This window comes from Haemaphysalis longicornis, unplaced genomic scaffold (genome assembly GCF_048455015.1).
Source record: "Haemaphysalis longicornis isolate Haplotype H1 unplaced genomic scaffold, Haemaphysalis longicornis Haplotype H1 scaffold_30, whole genome shotgun sequence".
Lineage (NCBI taxonomy): Eukaryota > Metazoa > Arthropoda > Arachnida > Ixodida > Ixodidae > Haemaphysalis > Haemaphysalis longicornis.
This window is the reverse complement of record NW_027526336.1, coordinates 1294086-1314503: the sequence shown is the minus strand read 5'-3', so window position 1 is coordinate 1314503 and position 20418 is coordinate 1294086. Positions and strand designations below refer to the sequence as shown.

Here is a 20418-nt window from a genome sequence, read left to right as displayed (position 1 = left end):
AACCTTTGAGTTTCAGACATCGTTCTTTCAAAAATGGGGCATTCATTTTTTTCTTTTTGTTATTTTTCAATTGCTCAATCTATTCACCTCCTAGCGGGGGATATTTTGTGTTTACTTCCTTTCAATTTATTTTTTCTTTTTACAAACAACTGGACTTTACTACTTGCTTATAAATCTGTAGAAGGTTGCCGTAACCCCTCGCCTTCGTGCAATGCCTTCGGGCTCTTATGTTTGAATTAACGAAATCCAATGAAATACGGCATTTGCAGATCCGTCACCACGTTACAGACGCCGTCCGGCTACTTGCCTTGATTAAATATGGTGGAGTGTACGTGGACCGCGATGTGTTCGTGGTGCGGTCCCTCCGGCCCCTACTGCATTACGAGGCTGCAATGTATTGCAATGACGACTATTTTGGCAACCAGATGCTCTTCTTCCACAAGAACGCACGCTTCCTGAGGCTGTATCTTCAGACGTACCGCCAGTAAGTGCATTCGATACAAATACAAGTGCGGCTAAAGCCTATTAGCAGCTATAGCTTAGAGTTGCATGCCGTGAGCTTGAAGCGACGCCCGCCAGAAATCGGGGTACAAGTTCTGCGAAGTTATTGTTATGTTCGTGTTTTGTGAAATAATGAAATGTAATTTTTCATTGCATATACATCGTTATAGCTAAACTACATTATTACAGTGAAGCTTCATATGTCTAGTAGAAAGCGGTCCTCGGTACACCGATAACTCTTCTGTAGCACCCTGATAAACATGCGTCAGAGAACTACGTTGCACACGTCGCGGTGGATCACAGGCTAAGGCGCTGTGCTGCCGAGCCCAAGTACGTGGGATTAATCTTCGCCGCCATGGCTGCTTTTATGATTCAGGCAAAAAGCCAACGGGCCGTGTGTCGAGATTTTGGTGCATGTAATGATCGGGGGGCGGGGTGCAGAAATTAATCAGGAGTTAAACTGAACTGGCTTGTGGTCGGCGTCCTTGTCTTTGTTCTTCAGAAATTAATCAGGAAGAGCCCTCAACTACGGCGCACCCTGTAGCCCAGGTGTAGCTTAGCGTGCGCTACCCACCACATTCAAAGCCCACACTAAACTATTTACACCTTTTGTGGCCGAAAAGGGTGTAAAAATCTTGTGCCATGGCTAGCACCATAAAAGGTGTTTTGGCAAAAACAGGGTGTATGGATGAAAAAAACGGTGTTGAGCTCAACACCCTTAAAAAAGGGTGTTGCGCCTTCTCACACTCTTTTTTAAGATGATGGCTTAAGCATTGGCAACGTGAACCGGCGGAGCACGCAGAATTCAAGACGAACAGTCAGTATGCACAACTTAGTGTTTCACACAAATGAATTGAGCAAGAAAACCAACGGGATGCAAGCGGTACACGGAGTGCGTGCTCACTTAGTAATACATGTGCTCTTCTTGCTTTTATATCCAGCAGAGGAAAGCACTCCGATCGAGTCGGTGCGCTTGTCGCAAAAAAGATATTTTAGCGGTAATTTTAAAAGTATGGATTTTACTATGACAATATACAAATCAACACGGGGATTGGCAAAAACTAATTAATAACGAGATAGTTTTTGTGTTCCGTAACTCATAAAATTTTATTAAATACCAAACATATCTTCCCGCCACCTCAACACCCTTTAAAAAGAGTGTTTATTATTTCAACACCCTTTTTCCCAGAAGGTTGTAAAATTACACATTAGGGTGTTCGAAACGAAGAAAGCGGGCACAAATAAAAAGGGTGTAAGAAAAGTGTGTAAGAAAAGACCGCCAACTAAGAAAAAAGGTGAAGAGGCATCCAACTATGGAGGCATTTTTCACCTGTTTACGCGGGTGACTAAACTTTTTGTACAAGCGGGGGGGTGTTTTGTACCTGATGATCTCTAAAGCAATATGAATTGGCATAATGTATTACCGTATTACAAGTGAAGCTCTTTATGCTTGATATATTTTCGGTGGCGCTAGCACAAAACTACAAAGAAAAAAAACTGCGCCAATTTATAATGGGTGCACCACCGCATTTAGGGCATTATAACAGTGAAGTCGGCTTTCGAGCTTGTTAGAGTGAGCAAAAGGGTCGTATGCGTATGCGGATCTCTCACTATACCATTTCAAAGGTACTGGGCTTATTTGTATTCTAAAAGGCAAAAAAATTACCGCAGCTTGCAATAGTGGTGCAAGGCTGGAGAAACAGCATAGCTGGGGGCCGACCTAGATTGTTTCCTCGATCCTTGGATCCCCTGGCAGAGGGGGGAGGCGGACAGACTGGAACAGCCTTGTTAAATCCGATTAAACTTGGCCTCACCCCTCAGCGGTCATCCTACCTTAGCAATAACATTGCAAAGGTAAGCAAACATAACAAAACCTACCGGCACCGGAAGAAACTAGGTCGACCTCCAGCTCCGTTGTTCTTTTTTTGGAACTGAACACCTATTTCACACCGCTTCAACCACCTACAGAAAGCCAAGCGTGTTGCAGTCGGTAAACACCGTTTTCGCCACACGACTAGTCTATTTAATTTTCAAGGTTCAAATTGGTGTTTTACGTGCCAAAGCTAAACTTGGAGCATGAGTTGCACCGCATATGGAAACGAGCGACCATTGCATACTAGCAATTATTTTTCTGTGTTTGAAAATTTCTTGCGAGTAGAAGAGCATATGAGGGGATGTCTTCTTCTTTACAGTGCGGTATGCATCCAAGCATGACAATATTCAATGAACAGCTCGACACTTTTCCACACCCTTTCAACACCCTAAGAAAAACCAAGGGTGTTGAAGTAGATCAACACCCTTTCTTTCACACAAAGAGTGTAGAGCTAGGAAAAGTGTGTTGAGATTCAAGAAAAAAGTTTAAAGGCCTACCAACACCCTTTTTCCACTTATGCAAAACGCTTTTTGGCTAAACGCGTGTAAAAAAGCTTAGTGCGCAGGCTAGACAAGATATAGAAGAAAGGGGAGAGGACGTGGGAGGGTTTATCTAGCCCGTATCAATGCGGGTGTCATGAGCGACTGCGCGAACAATGTTGTCACTTTTCCTTGTTAGACAATTTGGGGCCCAATTCTCGACTTCGTGAATTGTCTATAAATTCGGAATGTCTTTTGCGTTAGCAAAACGCTAGCAATTTGTGGCGTGTGCATATATATCTCGGACGACATGCTCGGTAATTTCACTCTTACGATGAACCCTACCAAGCAACGAGATACTGCACAAAAAATAGATATGAAACACTTGGCATGAATTATAAAAATAATATGGCAGCTGAAACTGCAAGAAAACACCTTTTCAAAGATTAAAATTGCGCCAACGCCACAAGGCGATCAAGTAACGTTTGTGCGAAAGGATGCGAAAGGTGTATGCTAAGCTACAGAACATCACACAATTTTTGCCATAGCTTCGTAGTTTATTAATGCATTTTTAGCAACATATTCAGCGCTCTACTTCAATGCAAGCTATGTTGTGTTATCACCTTCCGTGCTGTCACTGCCGCCACGGTAATGTTTGTTGTCAAAATTACAAAATTATGACTTGACCACATTAAAAATGTTGGCTCCAGTCCATGCTCACGCTGTGAAGGTGGTTTAAACGCAAAGCTTTAAATGGCACCCACAACAATTGCGCTTGCGGCGTCACTTGAATTCACCCACGTGGCGATACAAAGAAAGAGTGAAACCAGACATTCTGCCCGCCATTACCTGGAATTCGCAGGAGCGCAATTCCGAACGCTGCAGTAGCGTCGGCCACAGCCGGGCTAGAGCGGCGGGCGCCGCCGCCGTAGCCCCCTTATAAAAATTTGTATGTCCAGTCAAATACGGTCTACGTCCCGAAGTAAATGACTGTGTACCTGCTGTGAGTATCCTATATGTTGGAATTCGGCCACGGACTTTCTGCGTGCTCCAAATGTCCTTTGTGTTTCTGTCCTTCATGCGTCCAGTCTATCACCGAAAGGTAACAGACCCTTTACGGCCTTTGCGTGTCCCTTGTATGTCCCGAAGGCAACAGACCACATTCTCCCATAGTGTGTCTTCTGTACTGAAACTTGGGCACCGCCTTTTGCGTCCTCCAAGCATCCTTTATATTTCCGTTGTCGATTTCAGTCCTCTATGTGTCCCACGAGCTTGCACCTTTTGAGTGCCCTTCTCCTGCTGTCGAATAACAGCGCCCTACAGTCAGTGGCGTGTAGAAAATATCCAATAGCTCCGCAGTCACTGGTTCATGCTGCAGTTGCTTCTTTAAAAGCATGCTGACGAAAACTATAAGAAACCCATATGACTCTTGCAAATCTCACGATTTTTTTAGATTGCATTCATACGTGCTACTACCATCTGCCACACCAGGTGTCTCCTCATCTTCACCCCTCACAGGATGGTATGGACACTGCACACTTGAACGTGAAATGACAAGCGAATTGATCGCATATGCAGGGGTTTAAACAAGCATGTCTGTGGAAAATTTGCGAATTATGCTTATAACCATCACTGAGTGTTCCCATAAAAACTGGAACCAAGTATCCTGAAAGGCAAGGAGCAACTTCTAATTTGCAATATTAGCCACAAAATGTAGAGCAAATAAATTAATTAATGAGCTTACGGACATCAAATACGACACACCGTTACAGAGGCAACATAACCCAGAACTAAAAACTGTTTAGATTCATCGCCTTCTCATGAAGGGCGTTCACAAAGCCTCGCAAAAGCATTTAGGTTGCAGTGGCACTGTGCGAACAAAGCAATAAAAGGGGGAGAAGGTAACATATAGCACGAATACGCCAAAACAAGGCATTGATTAGTCTTCATCACGCGTAGTTACATGTGTTTACGTGTTTTTTAAGTGCCTATAAGGGCACCAATGCTATTGCGCATGTCGTTTAGGAGACCGTGCTTGCATCGTCTAGTTGGTTTTTAGCGCCCACTGAACTTTCTGTCAAGAGGAAAGTGTTCGGAGTTGAGAAAATGCACATCACTATGAACTGACCAACCCCAAGGTGGGCTCCTCTTTCTTTGCACTAGCGGTCGGCAAGCTGCTGCCACCCCTCGACTTTGGCGATGTGCGTACCTGCATGTTTTTGCAGTTCTCAATGTGTCTGACAACGTCAGCATTAATTTGGCTTCATATCCCGACACAGTCCCCATGAAATAATATCTGTTGAGGAATTACAGGAGTGGCATTGGACCAACCGGCCATTCCAGAAGTGAGAAAGGGTAAAATATTTGGTTATCCATGGAACTGGAGAAATAGAATTGCGGAAAGTTTTAATTCTTGGCAATGCAACTTGAATGTAATTCGGCTGCCCATTCGGCAACGTTGGTGTGGGTGGGTGCGCGTCTGTATGTCGGTGTGCGTGTGTTTGTGTCTGGGGTGTGCATGTGCACATGTGATTGTGGGTGCGTGCGTGCGTGCATGTTTGGGCGTGAGTGTTTACATTTGATAGTATCAGAGACATTGCGGACTGGCAGGCTCTGTGCCTTCCAGAAAAGTTGTCTGCCCGCCAGAGAGGCTTACTTAGAATCCATTATGTGGAGACGAGATCCAGCCCGCCTCTTGTGGGCGATGGAACTGGAGCACAAGGCGGCACCGCGGCGGCTACGTAGAACCAGTGCCGTTGTTTTCCTCAACAAAGCAACTGAAGTCTCAGAAACTGCGTGTTGGCGATTCACGAGTAATATTAACTTAATTGTAATAATAAACTAAAAAAATTGTAAATATAAACTTGCGGTAGAATAAAGATTGCACCCTCCCACACATAAGCAGCCTTAAGTGTTCCTGCGAACATTTCACTACGCATAAGTTGGCGTCGTAATCGTTGGTTTTTCATTAAAAATGTATTGCTGTAGATGGTAGTCTACTTGACCAAGTCAACATTTACAGAAATAACCTATATAATGATTTTCGTCTTATACGAACCTGAAAGACACTAAGAACCAAAAACGCAAGACTAAAAGAGTGAAACAAAAAAAACAATTCTGCATTTTTTTGCAAGCCGTTTGAACCGGTACGATCCGGTTCGACTTTGAACGGAATGGGGCTCCGGAACCTAACTAGAACCCGAACCCGATAGGCTTGAACTCGGACCCAAATCGAACCACCAAAAATTTGTTCGACACCCTGCCTGCCTCATTTAAGCACACTGTGACCATGGCAAAATGTTCTTGCTTTTGGGTCTTTTTTCTTCTTCGGCGTGTGCACTACTCGTAGCGAAAAACTGTCGCGTTCAGAATCCCATCCACGCGTTCCCACGGTTCTCAGTAGCTAGGTTCAAGGCCGTCCAGCTTGGTGAGGTGCCGGTATACTGCCAGGGACAATATTTAAGAAGGAAGGATGCGTTCCTGCCTCATTCAAGCATAGTGCGACCCTGAGTAAAATATTCTTGCTTTGAGGCCTTCTTTCTTTCGCATTCGCGCTGCTTGTGGTGAATATAGTCGTGCGAAGAATACAATTCCCGCGTTCGCTCGGTTCTTAGTAGCAAGTTTCAAGCACCTCCGGCTTGTTAAGTGGCGGCGTATTGTGAGTAACATTGAGTACAGTATTTTCATGCTTTTGGGGTGTTGTTTTTATATTGCATTTGCGCTGCTGGTAGTGAATGCTTTCGTGTTGAGAATGCAATTTAGGCATTCATTCGGGTATTAGTAGCTAGGTTCAAGCACCTCAAGCCTAGTGAAGTGGCGGTATATTGCGAAGGAGAGTGTTTAAGAAGCAGTAATGCCTTTCTGGCTTATTCAAACCCCTGCAGCTTAGTGAAGTGGCGGACTATTATAAGGGACATCATTTAAAGTGGAAGGAAGCGTTCCTGGCTTATTCGCGCAGTGTGACTGTGAGCATGATATGCTTGCTTTTGGGGCCTTGTTATTTCTTCTGAAACATTTGTGCTGCTTCTAGTGAATAACGTGCGCGTTCGGAAGGCAATTCACGTGTTCGCTGGTTTCTTAAAAACGAAGTAAAGCACCTGGAGCTCGCTCAAGTGGCGGAGTATTACGAGGGACAATATTTTCCCAGCCATTTCCCGTTCCTTGCTCCTTCGTGCGCAGTGTTCACCTGAGTACAATATGCTTGCTTTGGTAGCCTTTCTTTTTCTTTTGCATTTGCGCTGCTTCTTCAGAGTACCGTCGCGTTAACAATAATATTCGCGCGTTCGCTAGTTTCTTAGTACAATTGAACCTTTCTATTACGAAGTATACAGTCAAACGCGATTATAGCGAACCCGGATAGAGCGAATTGTGCCATATATCGAACAAAAAAAAACTACGCTGCGAAAATTCATGCCAAACGTATTCCTTATAACGAAATTCACATCGGATATATCGAACTCGCCACGCCTACAATTGCCACCGAAATGCATGTCCCCGGATGTGCGATTTAGATACTGATTGGCCACGATTGAGATGTTGAGCCTCGCATGGAGCGAGGTAACCCCTGACACCGTCTGTAATTGTTTGCGATGCACGAGGTTCACGACGGAGCCCATCCAATCAGCGATTCCGGACCAAGGCGGCACCACCGGTGATCTGAGCGAAGAGTTCTCCAACGTTCCAGTCATTGTGTCCAAAGGAGTGTCCTCTGACCATTTCCGAATTGTCAATGACGACTTTGCCGTAACTGTGAGCCCCTAAGGCACAGACAGCGTCACTGATGTCATAGCTGCTGGTGCTGCTGAAAGCACCGAAGAGACTGAAAATTTCATAAGGGACATCCTCAGCCTCTTCAGTGCTTTCATGAAGATTAATGAAGCATTTTCGCCAGTCACTGTGCTCTGCCAACATTACTCCGATATTGAAGGACACGGACTTGAAGTGGCGCAAACGACGTCTCCGCCAAGCTAAAGTGAAAACAAATATTACCGCTCTTTTGTGAAATAGGCAGTTAACCCTTTCAGGGTCACGGACATGCATGTACGTCCTGCCCAAACACCTTCAAAATGGTGAATAACGTATATGTACGTCATCGCTTTTATGTTTAAAAAGCGCGCCTTTTTCCCCACCTTCTCTTGCTTGGCAGGTGCTGCCACACTGCGGAAATACGCCAAAATATTTTGTTGTGCCGCGGGCATTTCTTTTTATTTTTTTACGATTTACTCTAGCGGCGCGCCAGCTGATGCTTGCGCATACGGAAACAAGGGGGCGCGCTGGGTATCGACCACCTAAAGTTCCTGTATATAGCGCCACTAGGGGAGCAGAGTTGCGCGTCCATCCGCCAACTTGAGTTGATGATGATGATGCTTAGTGGCTTCCCCTTTGTAACGGGGTGGCGTTGCACAGCGGCCTTAGTCGCAACGCCACTGTACAATCACCTCGCCAAAAAATACAAACAAAATAAATAAAAAAATGTCAAAATAAAAAGAAAATACTTTTACGAAATTTTTGTGCTAGTCTGACTTCTTTGTTCGCATGTCTTCCCAGATCGTTCTCTGCTCTTTTCCCACCAACACTCTAACCTTCTTTTACTAACCTCTACTGCTGTCCAGTTCACTTTTCCGCTAACCTTAAAGCCAAGGGTTTCCGGAAGCTGGATGGCTCCATCACTGAGGACTGGACGGATACTTTTGCAGTCCGTTACAATATGTCGCATGGTTTCTGGCTCATTTCCGCAGCCTGCGCATAGTTCTTCCTGTACCGGCTCGCGGATAAGCGTTTTTGTCCGCAAGCAACCCGCTCGGGCTTCATAAAGCAATGCACTCCCTTTGGTATTATCGAATAATTTTTCCCTTGTGATCTCCTGCTTCCCGATTCTGTAGATATCTAAGGACTTCTTCGCATCCATCCTCTTTTTCCAGGTCGTTGTTTCTGTTTCTTTCACTATATTTTTTATTGCCTTGGTCGTTTCCCCTGCACTTCCAGGTTTCATATACTTTGTCCTGAGCCTTCTGGTTTTTTTCCTCCATTGTGTGTCCACGCTTTTCATGTAAAGATACCGTAACAATTTGGCCGCCCATCTCTGATCATCCAAATTTCTAAGTCTTTCTTCGAAACATATTTTGCTCTGTGCTTCTCTCACTTCGAAGGATGCCCATCCCATATCTCCCTGCACTGCCTCATTTGTTGTTTTGCTGTGTGCTCCTAATGCCAATCGACCCACGGCCCTCTGATTTACTTCTAGCCCTGATTGAATCTCTGATTTGACACACACTACTGCGTTTGAAAAGGTTAGTGCTGGTACCATTACTCCCTTCCAGATTCCTCTCACTACTTCATATCTGTTATATCCCCACAGTGCTCTGTGCTTCATGATAGAGGCGTTTCTTCTGCCTTTCATTCTTAAATGCTCCTCATGAGTTTTTAGATACGCCTGACCTTCGTTTAACCATATGCCCAGATATTTGTATTCCGTTACCCACGGTATTGCTGCTTTTTGAACGAATACCGATTCGTTACGGGCGTTGTCATTAAAAACTAGAACTCCCGACTTTGCTGTGCTAAACTCTAACCCCAGTTCAGTGGCTTCTTCCCCGCAGATATCTGTGAGCTGTTGCAGACACTGTTTTCTATCTGCCAGCTGCCAGTCTGCCAGTTCCAGGTTGTGCCGCAGAGCCACCCGTCCCACACGTAGGAGCTGCCGCTGGGGCGGCGCGCCAGTGGCAGTGGCGAGGAAGAGTGGCGAGGAGCGGCTGGTCAAAAACTGGCGCACAAATTTCTGCCGCTTATCAGATAAACGGTCACCTCTGCCGCCCCTTCCACAACCGCCGATGCACAGTTGAGCAGAAGTGACTGAATACGGGGTCTTGTGCGCAGCACCGAAAGCAGGCTTTCTCTCGAACCCGCGGCATGTGGCAACCAGACGCGCAACTCTTGCGCTACGCGATATACAGGAACTCTACGCCCACTGGGCGCCTGTCGCTTCTTGCGCCTGCCACAGACCAAGGTCGCCTGCGAAACTGGTCAGGGTCTTTTCTTCTTTTTTGGTATTCTATAGGAGCTATGCGCCGTCTATCACTCGCGCATCCGGTAACTTGGGGGCGCGCTGGGTATAGCCCACCGGGCGCCTCTCGCTTCTTGCGCCTGCCACAGACCAAGGTCGCCTGCGAAACTGATGAGGCTCTTTCATCTTATTTTGTATTTTAGATGCGGAGCGTCTTATGCTCGGGGGTATGTCACTTGTTGACCGGCGCCGACCGTCCGCACACCATCTGTGCATGCGCTCCTCTTCTCCTCTCCAAACAGCTGCATACTCTCCTCTCCTCTCCTACCGTCTGCGCGCGCTCCTCCTGCGTTCGCTTCAGCTCTCTCGCGCGCATGCGCGGCTCTCTCTCTCGTAGTCTCCTCTCCTACAGCTGTGAATATAAAGGTTCAGTGCAGCGCTTGCTTCGCTTCACCTACAGTCCCCCAAAATTTGGGTAACCAACATAACGGAAACGCAAACGGAACCCCCATGACGCTCCGCATCCTACTCAGGGTTCCCCTCGCGGGAAGATGGGTGTAATTTTTATAAGCCTCGAGCGCGGCCTGTAGGGGCGCCACTGAAATCCCCCTAGCGGCCCGTTTCGAAAGCAGGCGCGGGAGTCCGTGTCCGGCTCCCCAGTGCCGCCGCTGCTTTTGTGGCACGTTCACGACTGACATTTTCCGTTTTCGGGCGTTGGAAACCCATGCTTATGTGGAGCAGTCACTCTGTTCGCAAATGGGGCACCGGTTCCTCAGATATTCATGCTACGGCTATACACTACGATTTAGATCGTTTCTGTGCGCTTACATAATCAGCGGAGCACTCATACCTGACAGCACGCCAGTTACGTTTGCCTCAGATATCGATCACCACCATTTACAAGGCAGTCTTTTTTAATTTCGGGAATATTCAACAAAAGTACGATGGACAATGCATAATTATACTCGGGGATCAGCACACGACAGAGCCGCCTTTTCTTGAGGTGAGCGCCCGCAAACATTCATCTGCTATAGATATATCCTCTGCGAGCAGCACGGAGACGAACTTAGAATATAATCCGCGTCCGCGACTAATCCTTCTTCGAAATATCGTCATATGGCACAGGGAGCCTGCAGAATAAAGCAGAAACTGAAATCGGAGGGCCTTATCACAAACCGCACTCTTCCAACGACACCTTCCATCGCTTGTTGAACAGCCGATCCTCTATACTTCCAGAAGTGCGTCCGCCGTACCATCAGTTGTTCGTTGAAGTAGAAAAACAAAAGGAAGGTGAACGCGAGATTTGTGTGTGTGATTACTAAAACGTTCATCTTGATTCCGCTCCACATTTGTACACAGTGTCCCCCTCCGCGCCCCCCTCCACCGATGTCTCGCGATATAGCAGCGCATTTCGCGTTTAGTGCGTCTAGTGGACCCTACCTGGCTTAAGTTTCGACGAAGGTCTTAAGCATGTCAGAAGTATTACTGTTTTTTTTTTCATTTCCGTTAGAGCTATTATTACGATTCTTAATTTCGCACTTGCACAGAATTTATTTTTCCGCGGTTTCATTACCTTCCTTTCGTTCTTGCTATAAGGCGTGTGTGGGCACACATTTAACAACACACAGGTTTGAAATATACGTAACATTTTCGCAGGTTTATATTCTTATAAAAGGCATAAGTTATTCTTCGAGATTGGGTAATCACATCCCCGGAACACATTTTTCTGCGACGTACATATTCAAATCGAAGCCGCATTCGTTTTCCACGCTGCAAAATAAAGCCAACCTCTCATTTTGCCAGTATCAGGTCTAAACGAGGCGACAGTAGAATTCATTTGTGCCTGATGTTTTGGAGGTGACAGGGTTGATATGTTGCTACCGTCGCTGACGCCCGGAAGAGCAGCGACGAAGCGCGCAGAACCGCGTCCCCGGGTAGCTCTTGCAGGCGATCGCGTACTCTACGAAGACGCAGCTGCTTGTTAAGTGACCTAAACGTACTCTTTGCCTATAGACGTCACTATAGGCGGAAAGGCGAAACGAAGCGAAGCAGAACCAAAACACTGCACGAGCCCCTATCAGCCACGCAGCGCAAATCCCGTCAACGCCGTGGAAAAGCGGCGGCAGGCGGCGCAGCGATCGCGAAGCTCGAGGCGTGATGATGATGATGATGATTAGCGGCTTCCCCTTTGTAACGGGGTGGCGTGTCACAGCGGCCTTAGTAGCAACGCCACTGAACAATCACGTCGCCAAAAATACAAACAAAATTTAAAAATATATATATCAAAATAAAAGGAAATGCAAAGAAACTACTTCTACGACACTTTTGTGCTAGTCTGACTTCTTTGTCCGCATGTCTTCCGAGATTGTTCTCTGCTCTTTTCCCACCAACATTCTAACCTTCTTTTACTAACCTCTACTGCTTTCCAATTCACTTTTCCGCTAACCTTAAAGCCAAGGGCCTCCGGAAGCTGGATGGATCCCTCACCGAGGACTGGACGGATGCTTTTGCACTCCGTTACAATACGTCGCGTGGTTTCTGGCTCCTTTCCGCAGCCTGCGCATAGTTATTCCTGTACCGGCTCGCGGATAAGCGTTTTTGTCCGCAAGCAACCCGCCCGGGCTTCAAAAAGAAATGTACGCCCTTTGGTATTATCGAATAATTTTTCCCTTGTGATCTCCTGCGTTATATAGGGTCGATGCGCCGTCTATCGCTCGCGCATCTGGCCACGCGCACGTGCGCACCGGCTGGTTTTTGGTACCGTCCTCCGGGCACTTTTCGCTTATTGCGACCGCGAAACTGATGTCTATCTGATTTCGATTCACTCAAAAGGTGCCGGATTGTTACTCTCTCGTCTTGATTTGGAATTTTTCTTGTTGTAGTCATGAATAAACCAAATGCATGTAACAACACAAACGATTTTTTTGTAACTTTATGATTACCCGAAAGAAAATACGAAAATTTACACGATATTTTTGACACTTTATGGCTACCATAAAAAAAAGTTATGATAATTTTTTTCTAGATAGATTCATCCAAAGAATTTAAATCAGCAATAACAAAAATTGAACGTAAAAGGCCGCATTTGGCAAAAAATTCGACCCTCAAAGGGTTAAGGCGGAAGGTAGCGTAATTGCGTGCAGCAAATGGGTTGTTTTGTGTAAGGTAAGGGCATAGTTTGGTAGTTTGTTTCTCTACGTGAGAATGCCAGGAGGAATCCCGCATATTATGAACTCGTAACAAAAAAAAATCGTTATAGACGGTCGGCTATATCGAACTATCGTATATATCACACTTATCGCGGTGCATATTACAGTTTGCTATAACCGGGTTTTAGTATAGTATCGGGGAAGTAAATTTGTTCGTTAAATCCGATATTTGGTGGAACCGACAAAATAAAAATCTGCTCGAAAACAATCGGCAACCTCACTTGCGCAACAATCCTAGATAAAAAAAACAATGTTCTATGCTTCGAACCCACCATAAACGATGTAGCCCTTATCTATCTCCTTGTGGTATTTGAAAGTAAACAGACCGGAACGCGATAAAGTGAAATTACAACAGAAAAAGTTCATTGAGCGAAACAAGCCGGGTTTCTTATTTACTTGAAGGAGGATGTGGCCTTCGCCCTGTGGATTTTCAGTCTGAGTGGAATGAAGTTTTTCACAGTGTCTACTCAATGAAGTGCCCTAAAGGGACAGACAACCGATTTTTGTCTAGTATATATTCTCTATCCCAAATGAAAGGGCATCACTTAAAGCACCTTGACGAGAAACGGTTTTGCTGATAACGCCCTAGAACTTCTTAAATTGAAATTTTTAGATCTACGAGCCGTATGTGTCCCTAACCAAAAATAATGCTGCAACCATGACATAGAGTAGCTCGGCAACAAGCTCTTGTCTGTATGCGAAATGAAAAACGATATTTAAAAACTTGCCCCTAGCTAAAAAAGTTTGAAACCCAGGCTTTCCTGTTCCTTTATGTGTGTTTTTGCGCCATCTGTTCGGATAGATAGCGCCATCTGTTCGGATAGACGTTAGGTAGAATCTAGCTTCACGTTGTGGGGGTGGGAAGTTCGACTCTCCCCGGGCGCGACGTTTTTTTTAAAGCCGCCGTCGGCGTATTTGAACACTGAAATCAAATATTTTGGCAGAAAAAAAGCTCCTGACTCAGGCAGAATCGTCAAAGCTCCTTCACTGGGTCTGTTTACTGAACGCTTCCGTTTATTCTGGGCATGGCGGCTCAGTTAGACACACCGAGAGCACCCCAGCGACGGTGGGCGGAGTTTTTAAAATTTTCAAAATAATGTTTAGAAATAAATATTTTACAATTTAACCTAGTACAAATACTGGTATTAAAAGGTATTCAATATTTCAATAAACGTTTCAGCAGTTACAGTAGCTGCTAGGTTTGCAGATCAGGTGAGAGGGACACATATTGTAGTATCAAGTTTCGACACTACGAACCGCCACACTTCCGATTTCAGAAAGTTTGCTGCCAAATTAAAATTATTTCCCCTAATTTGTTTACAAATTGCTTGTTGTTACGGGGCTATATAAAACGCTGGCTTTCATATGAGCTAGAGAACACATACGCGACAAAAATCTGTTGTCTATCCCTTTAAGCTACTAAAAATGGTTGTTTTGTCTCACTTTCTTAGATGTTGCTTTTATTGTGCTAGCTTTCGAGTTTTGAGCCTCGTGAGGACCAAATGTTTCTTCGTCATAGCCGATACCGCGCGGCACTCGAGGTTTGGTTCCGTTATAAAAAGAATAGTTGCCAGTAAAATGAAGCGTGACCAAGCGAACTTCGCATTTAGTTCGCTATATCAGAGTCCGATACAACGAGGTTCTCCATCAGCTAAGTTGAAGAACCTGCTGTTTAGTGAGGCAGGGTATTCGGAAGGGCAATATGTAAGAAGGAAGGACGCCTACCCCGCTTATTCGCGCGCAGTGTCAACGTGACTACAATATTTTTGGTTTTGGGGTATTTTCCTTGTTTCGCATTTGCGCTAATCTTTGTTATTGTGATATCTTCCAGAGTGCAAATCTTGTATTCCTTGGTTTCTTATTAGCTAAGTCCAAGCACCTAAGGGGTCGGAGTACTGTGACGGATAATATTTAGGCAGGAAGTGCGTGGTCCTTGCTCATCTGCGCGCAGTGTGCCCATGCGTAAATTGTGCTTGCTTTTTGACAGTTTTTTTTTCTTCTTATCTCGAGTTTTGCGCTGCTTTCTGTGAATACCGTCGCGTTCACATTGCCACTTGCTTGTTTCTAAGCAGCTACGTTCAAGCCCCTCCAGCTTAGTAAAGTGTCCGCAAGCGAGGGCAAACATTGACCTGTGTGAGGGAAATTAAGTGGGTGAGTGAGGACAAATTAGTGAGTGAGGGGCAATATTTTACGACTAAGGGTGAGCTGCTTGCCAATTCTCGCGCAGTGTGACCTTGAGCACAATACGCTTGATTTTAGAGCCTTTTTTTTAAAGACGATAGTCTTTCTTGGGCTACTTAAACCCAGAAATTTTGGTCTGTCTGTATGTCTGTCTGTCCGTCTGTCTGTCTGTGACTCGATTCAGCCACCCGGCCAAAGCTTTTTTTTTTTTCTTTAATGCCGGTCTTCGACACAACACAGAAACACAAAACAAACTTATTCACATGAGCAACTCGAGCGACAAGCCACCAACCTATATGAAGGCTGATGTCTCTCTAAAATTCCCTAAGCATAGTCAAAGGTTCTATCCTTGACAGCCACTCAGGAGTGTATGCCTTGCGCTTCTGGACTTCTACGTACTGGGATATAGACTCACGAAAACATTGCCGCGTAGGTCGGGCGTCCACATCACCGTGGAGCCAGGCCATGCGCGAGCGCCATATGCTATGCAAGGCCACCAACATAACGAGGTCCAAGGGCGCCCCCTCCTCGTTTTCGACCGCTAGATAGCGTATGCCATGGGGGCTCAGCGGGAAATCTTTATGAAGGGTCCTCTGGAGGACATCCCACAAAAATACCGCAGCCCAACAATGCAGAAAAACGTGCTCTATCGTTTCTGGTTGTTTACAAATTGAACACTGAGTTCCCCATGGCACAGATATCCCTCTATCCTGCATCCATGTTCCAACAGACAAGGTGCCTGTGTGTAATTTGAAGAAAAAGGTTTTCACACCAGAGTGAACCTCCATTCTTTTGACGCGCTTTAGCACATTTTGGCCTGGCCCAGCACGGTAATTATACCTATACATAGGGACGGGGAAAACAACATCGCAAATGTCCTTATACAGTTTTTTGCGTGTCACAGAGGACAGGTACTCTCCAGAAAAACGTGCGAATAGAAAACGGGCCGTGATAACTTTTAAGAGCGAATGCTCTTTATAAGCGACCCCAAACCATCCACCGCCGGCGGCGGCGTCCGCAGTTCTCCTCTATATTTAAGAAAGAAACAGCATCCGGCGCCAGGTTTCGATCCGAGGACTTTGCGGGCCGCAGCCCGACGCTCTACCGAATAAGCCACGGACGCGACGCTGATATCGGTGTCAGAACGCGCCTTATATCTTTAACGCACTCAAACTACGTCGTCAGCGGCGTGCGTTGGCGACTCATCGGCGTTATAGCGGCTTGATAACTGCGTGGTGTACACGTGATACTACAAACCCGATGGAAGAGATGGAAGAGAAGGCGGCGAGGCGGTGGGCTGCGGGGGCCGAGCGCAAGCGCCGCAAGCGGGCCGACAACCGTGCATTCGCACTTTCACATTCTCCCCCTCGGGGAAATGCGGGGGAATTTTTTTCCTTCAAATACCCATACACGCCACCTGGCATGCAAAGCAAAACAATGCCTGCGCAATAGTCTTATATAGTCACAGCTAAATCTACCCGTCTACGTCCGGTGTAATGTTCATATTTGTCAAAATTTGTTGAAGAAGAACAAGACATTACGCAAATATGAGACAACAAATCAATACAGAAGTGATATTTGCAGTGTTCCTTTATAAAAAAATCAAACATGGTTGACTTTTGAGAAATTAAATACTTCATCAACTGCAGAAAAAGAATTCACTCGGCCGTCGCCTGCTGTCGCCCGCGCCCCTATAGCGTCTGGCGCCATTTTAAGAAATCAACCGGCAACAGTTACGCAAGGTTTCACTACATAGGTTCCACGTTCTGCTTGCAACGCACGTGGCGTAGGGAAACGCGGTTCTATAAACGTTGAAGTAGGGCGCCTCGAATAACGCGCGTCTTCGCCGTACGGCAGCGTTCGCATCAAGACACCCGGTTTGGAGCAGTGGAACGCGGGAAATTTAAATAAGCATACCTTTGGCGTGTTTACCTTGGGAGGAGCGCGACGCAAGAGGAACAACATGAGAGGTGAGCGGAAAAGCGAAGGGAGGCATTTACTTCCCAAAAGCCAATAAAGACTGTCGTCTTTTGACGACATTTGCAACGAAAGGAGCAGATACGCGGCCAATTTTTCTTTCTGTCGCGTTTGCGCTTTCTCTGGTGAATTTCCACGTGCTGCGAGTAGAACGTTTCGACTCGACAGTTTCTTAGTAGCGCAATTCAAGCACCCCCAGTTCAGTAAAGTGGCGGAGGTTTGTGGGGGGTAATGTTTATGAGGAAGCCTGCGTTCCTTGTTCATTCGCGCGCTGTGTGCGGGCGTGTACAAGGTGCTCACTTTTGGGGCTCTCTCTATCGTGTTTCTGCTGATTCCAGTGAGTTTCGACCCGCTTCGGTACTATGGTTGCGTTCGCTGGTTGCTTAGTGCCTATGTGCAAGCACCTTTAGCTTAGTTAAGTGGTGGAGTATTGTGAGGGATAGTATGTGAGCAGGAAGGGTGCGCTGCTTGCTCATTTGTTCGCGTGTGCCCCTGAGTGCTTGCTGTTAGGGCCTTGTGATTTGTTCTCAAACATTTGCGCTGCTTCTGGTGAATAGCTTCGCGTTCAGAGTACAAATCCTGGTACTCGCTGGTTTCTTAGTAGCTCAATTCAAGCAACTCCAGCTTAGTAGAATGGAGCAGTATATTGAGGAACAATATACCAGCCGTAAGCAGGTGCGTTAATTATTATTTGCGTTCACTGTGCCCGTGTGTAAAATTTGCTTTCTTTTGGGGCCTTTTTTAAAGACGATAGTCTTTCTTGGGCTACTTAAACCCAGAAATTTTGGTCTGTCTGTATGTCTGTCTGTCCGTCTGTCTGTCTGTGACTCGATTCAGCCACCCGGCCAAAGCAAAACAATGCCTGTGCAATAGTCTTATATAGTCACAGCTAAATCTACCCGTCTTGGTCCGGTGTAATGTTCATACTTGTCAACATTGTTGAAGAAGAACAAGACATTACGCAAATATGAGACAACAAATCAATACAGAAGTGATATTTGCAGTGTTCCTTTATAAAAGTTCAAACATGCTTGACATTTGCGAAATAAAATACTTCATCAACTGCAGAAAAAGAATTCACTCCGCCGTGGCCTGCTGTCGCCCGCGCCACTATAGCTTCTGGCGCCATTTTAAGAAATCAACCGGCAACAGTTGCGCAAGGTTCCACTAGATAGTTTCCACGTTCTGCTTGCAACGCACGTGGAGTAGGGAAACGCGGTTCTATAAACGTTGAAGTAGGGTGCCTCGATTAACGCGCCTCTTCGCCGTACGGCAGCGTCCGCATCGAGACACCCGGTTTGGAGCATTGGAAAGCGGGAAATTTAAAATGATTTAAGCAAACATTTGGCGCCTTTACCTCGGGAAGAGCGCGACGCAAGAGGAACAACATGAGAGGTGAGCGGTAAAGCGAAGGGAGGCATTTACTTCGCAAAAGCCGATAAAGACTATCGTCTTTTGACGTCATTTGCAACGAAAGGAGCAGATACGCGGCCAATTTTTTACTTCTCTCGCGTTTGCAGTGCTTCTAGTGAATCACGTGTTATAGTAGAGGAAGTTAGCAGGCATAACATAGATGGTGGTACTTTTTCGTATGTAATTACTGTGAATGTAAAGATCTCCCCGAGTAACCTGTTTAAATAATATATGGTATGGCAAAAATGTCTCACATGATATTCGGCCGAGATAAATTCGTTGCTCTGTATTAAGGGAACTATCTTTGTGTCCAGATTTTCTAATTAGCGCTGTCACAAGCAGGGTGGTAGTCCCGGTAGGGCGTCATCAACACATTTCTCCAGAATGGTGATTTCTCGTGGGCAAATTTGCAAGTTTCATGAATTACATGGACGACCACCCAGTTTGAATAAAAAAGAGCATGACCGCTGTGACATTTTGCAATGCAAAACGGCGTCCACGCCTTGCTGTTGGCCTGCGCGAAGGTACGAGTTCGGTCGAACCAATGTTGGACTTTGTTAGTCATCGAAGTTGCACAATTCGCGACTTCAATTGGGCATACTTTACCTCTGTGGTGAAAACAACCTAAGCGTACATCGTAAACTGTGATAGTGCTGCCAAAAATGTGGAAATTTATTCTCAGTGTTTAAACCCTGTGCAGCTACAACGGATCCTTATGGTACTACAACGCTGGTGTCCTGCCCCACATCATGGTACTAAGAAGTCACTCTCACCTGGTGCACTGCATGCCCTACCGCCTTGAGTGTGGCGATGACATGCTGTTAGTGCTGTACGCGCCACACGCCTACGCGGACTGGCGCAATGCGTACGCCATACACACCTTGGACAAGTGGCGCGAGAGGGCAAGCTACGATCCCCTGCCTGCGCTCGTCGAGTTCAACGAAACAAACATCCGCGACCTCGACAATGCGTTTGGACAGATGTCGCGGTCGGTTCTCTTCGGTACGTCGGACTTGGTCCCGCCCGACGTTCCCATTCTGAGCGTCGCCGAACTCACTGCAAGGAAAGACCGCGGGGAGGACCTCACTTATGTCAGGCCGCAGTCGGCTAACTCGACGGTGTTCTGGCTATCTCCTTACAACTAATCAGAGGACCTCTTCTCTGCACTCTTGTTTCATGTGCGCTTGGAAATTGTAAAGCTTGCATACTACGCTGTGTGATCATTGCATTGCTTTTTTACAAGCCGCTGCAATAGTTTGTACGCAGAGACAACGTTTAAGAATTACTTTGCCTCCAAGGAAACTACGCCAGAGGACACATTACGTAGTTTTTTTTTTACTTTTTATTATTAGACCCTAAAATTATAACGTGTCTCAAAACCTCGCTATTTTGGACTGAAAATATAAGCTCGGTGAAGAGGGGGGAATCCTAGCCCGATAACATTGACAGAAACTAAACCGCGCGCGTTTAAAGCTTGTTGCGAGAGGGCAACCTAAGTTAGTATAAAGGGCAATACCATAGGTTTTTTCGAGAGGAATGGGAAATACTTAAATCATAATTAAGGACGTCATCTCATCGTTCGTGGGATAAAAGGACGTCGCCCGACGGTCTCGACGACGCACCAGCTCGAGGGTATTTCAAGTTATCGGCGTATTTCCCTAACCAGTTGCTTGTGTAAGCTGCCCGAAAAAATGATCAATAGAACGTTACTATACTTCCTGGAATACAATGGTATTCTCCACAGCTGCTAGGCCGGCTTTCGGTCGGGCAGATGGAAAAACT

General features: G+C 46.0%; 1 protein-coding gene across 1 annotated transcript in view; it reads left to right on the top strand.

Annotated features, from left to right (window-relative positions):
* LOC144177743 (uncharacterized) overlaps positions 1 to 19781 on the top strand; it is a 105452-nt gene extending 85671 nt beyond the window's left edge. The window contains exons 4-5 of the mRNA XM_077705323.1: positions 270 to 484; positions 19337 to 19781. Coding sequence (XP_077561449.1) covers positions 270 to 484; positions 19337 to 19781 — 660 coding nt within the window. The remainder of the gene's footprint in view (positions 1 to 269; positions 485 to 19336) is intronic.
* Positions 19782 to 20418: the final 637 nt, after the last annotated feature.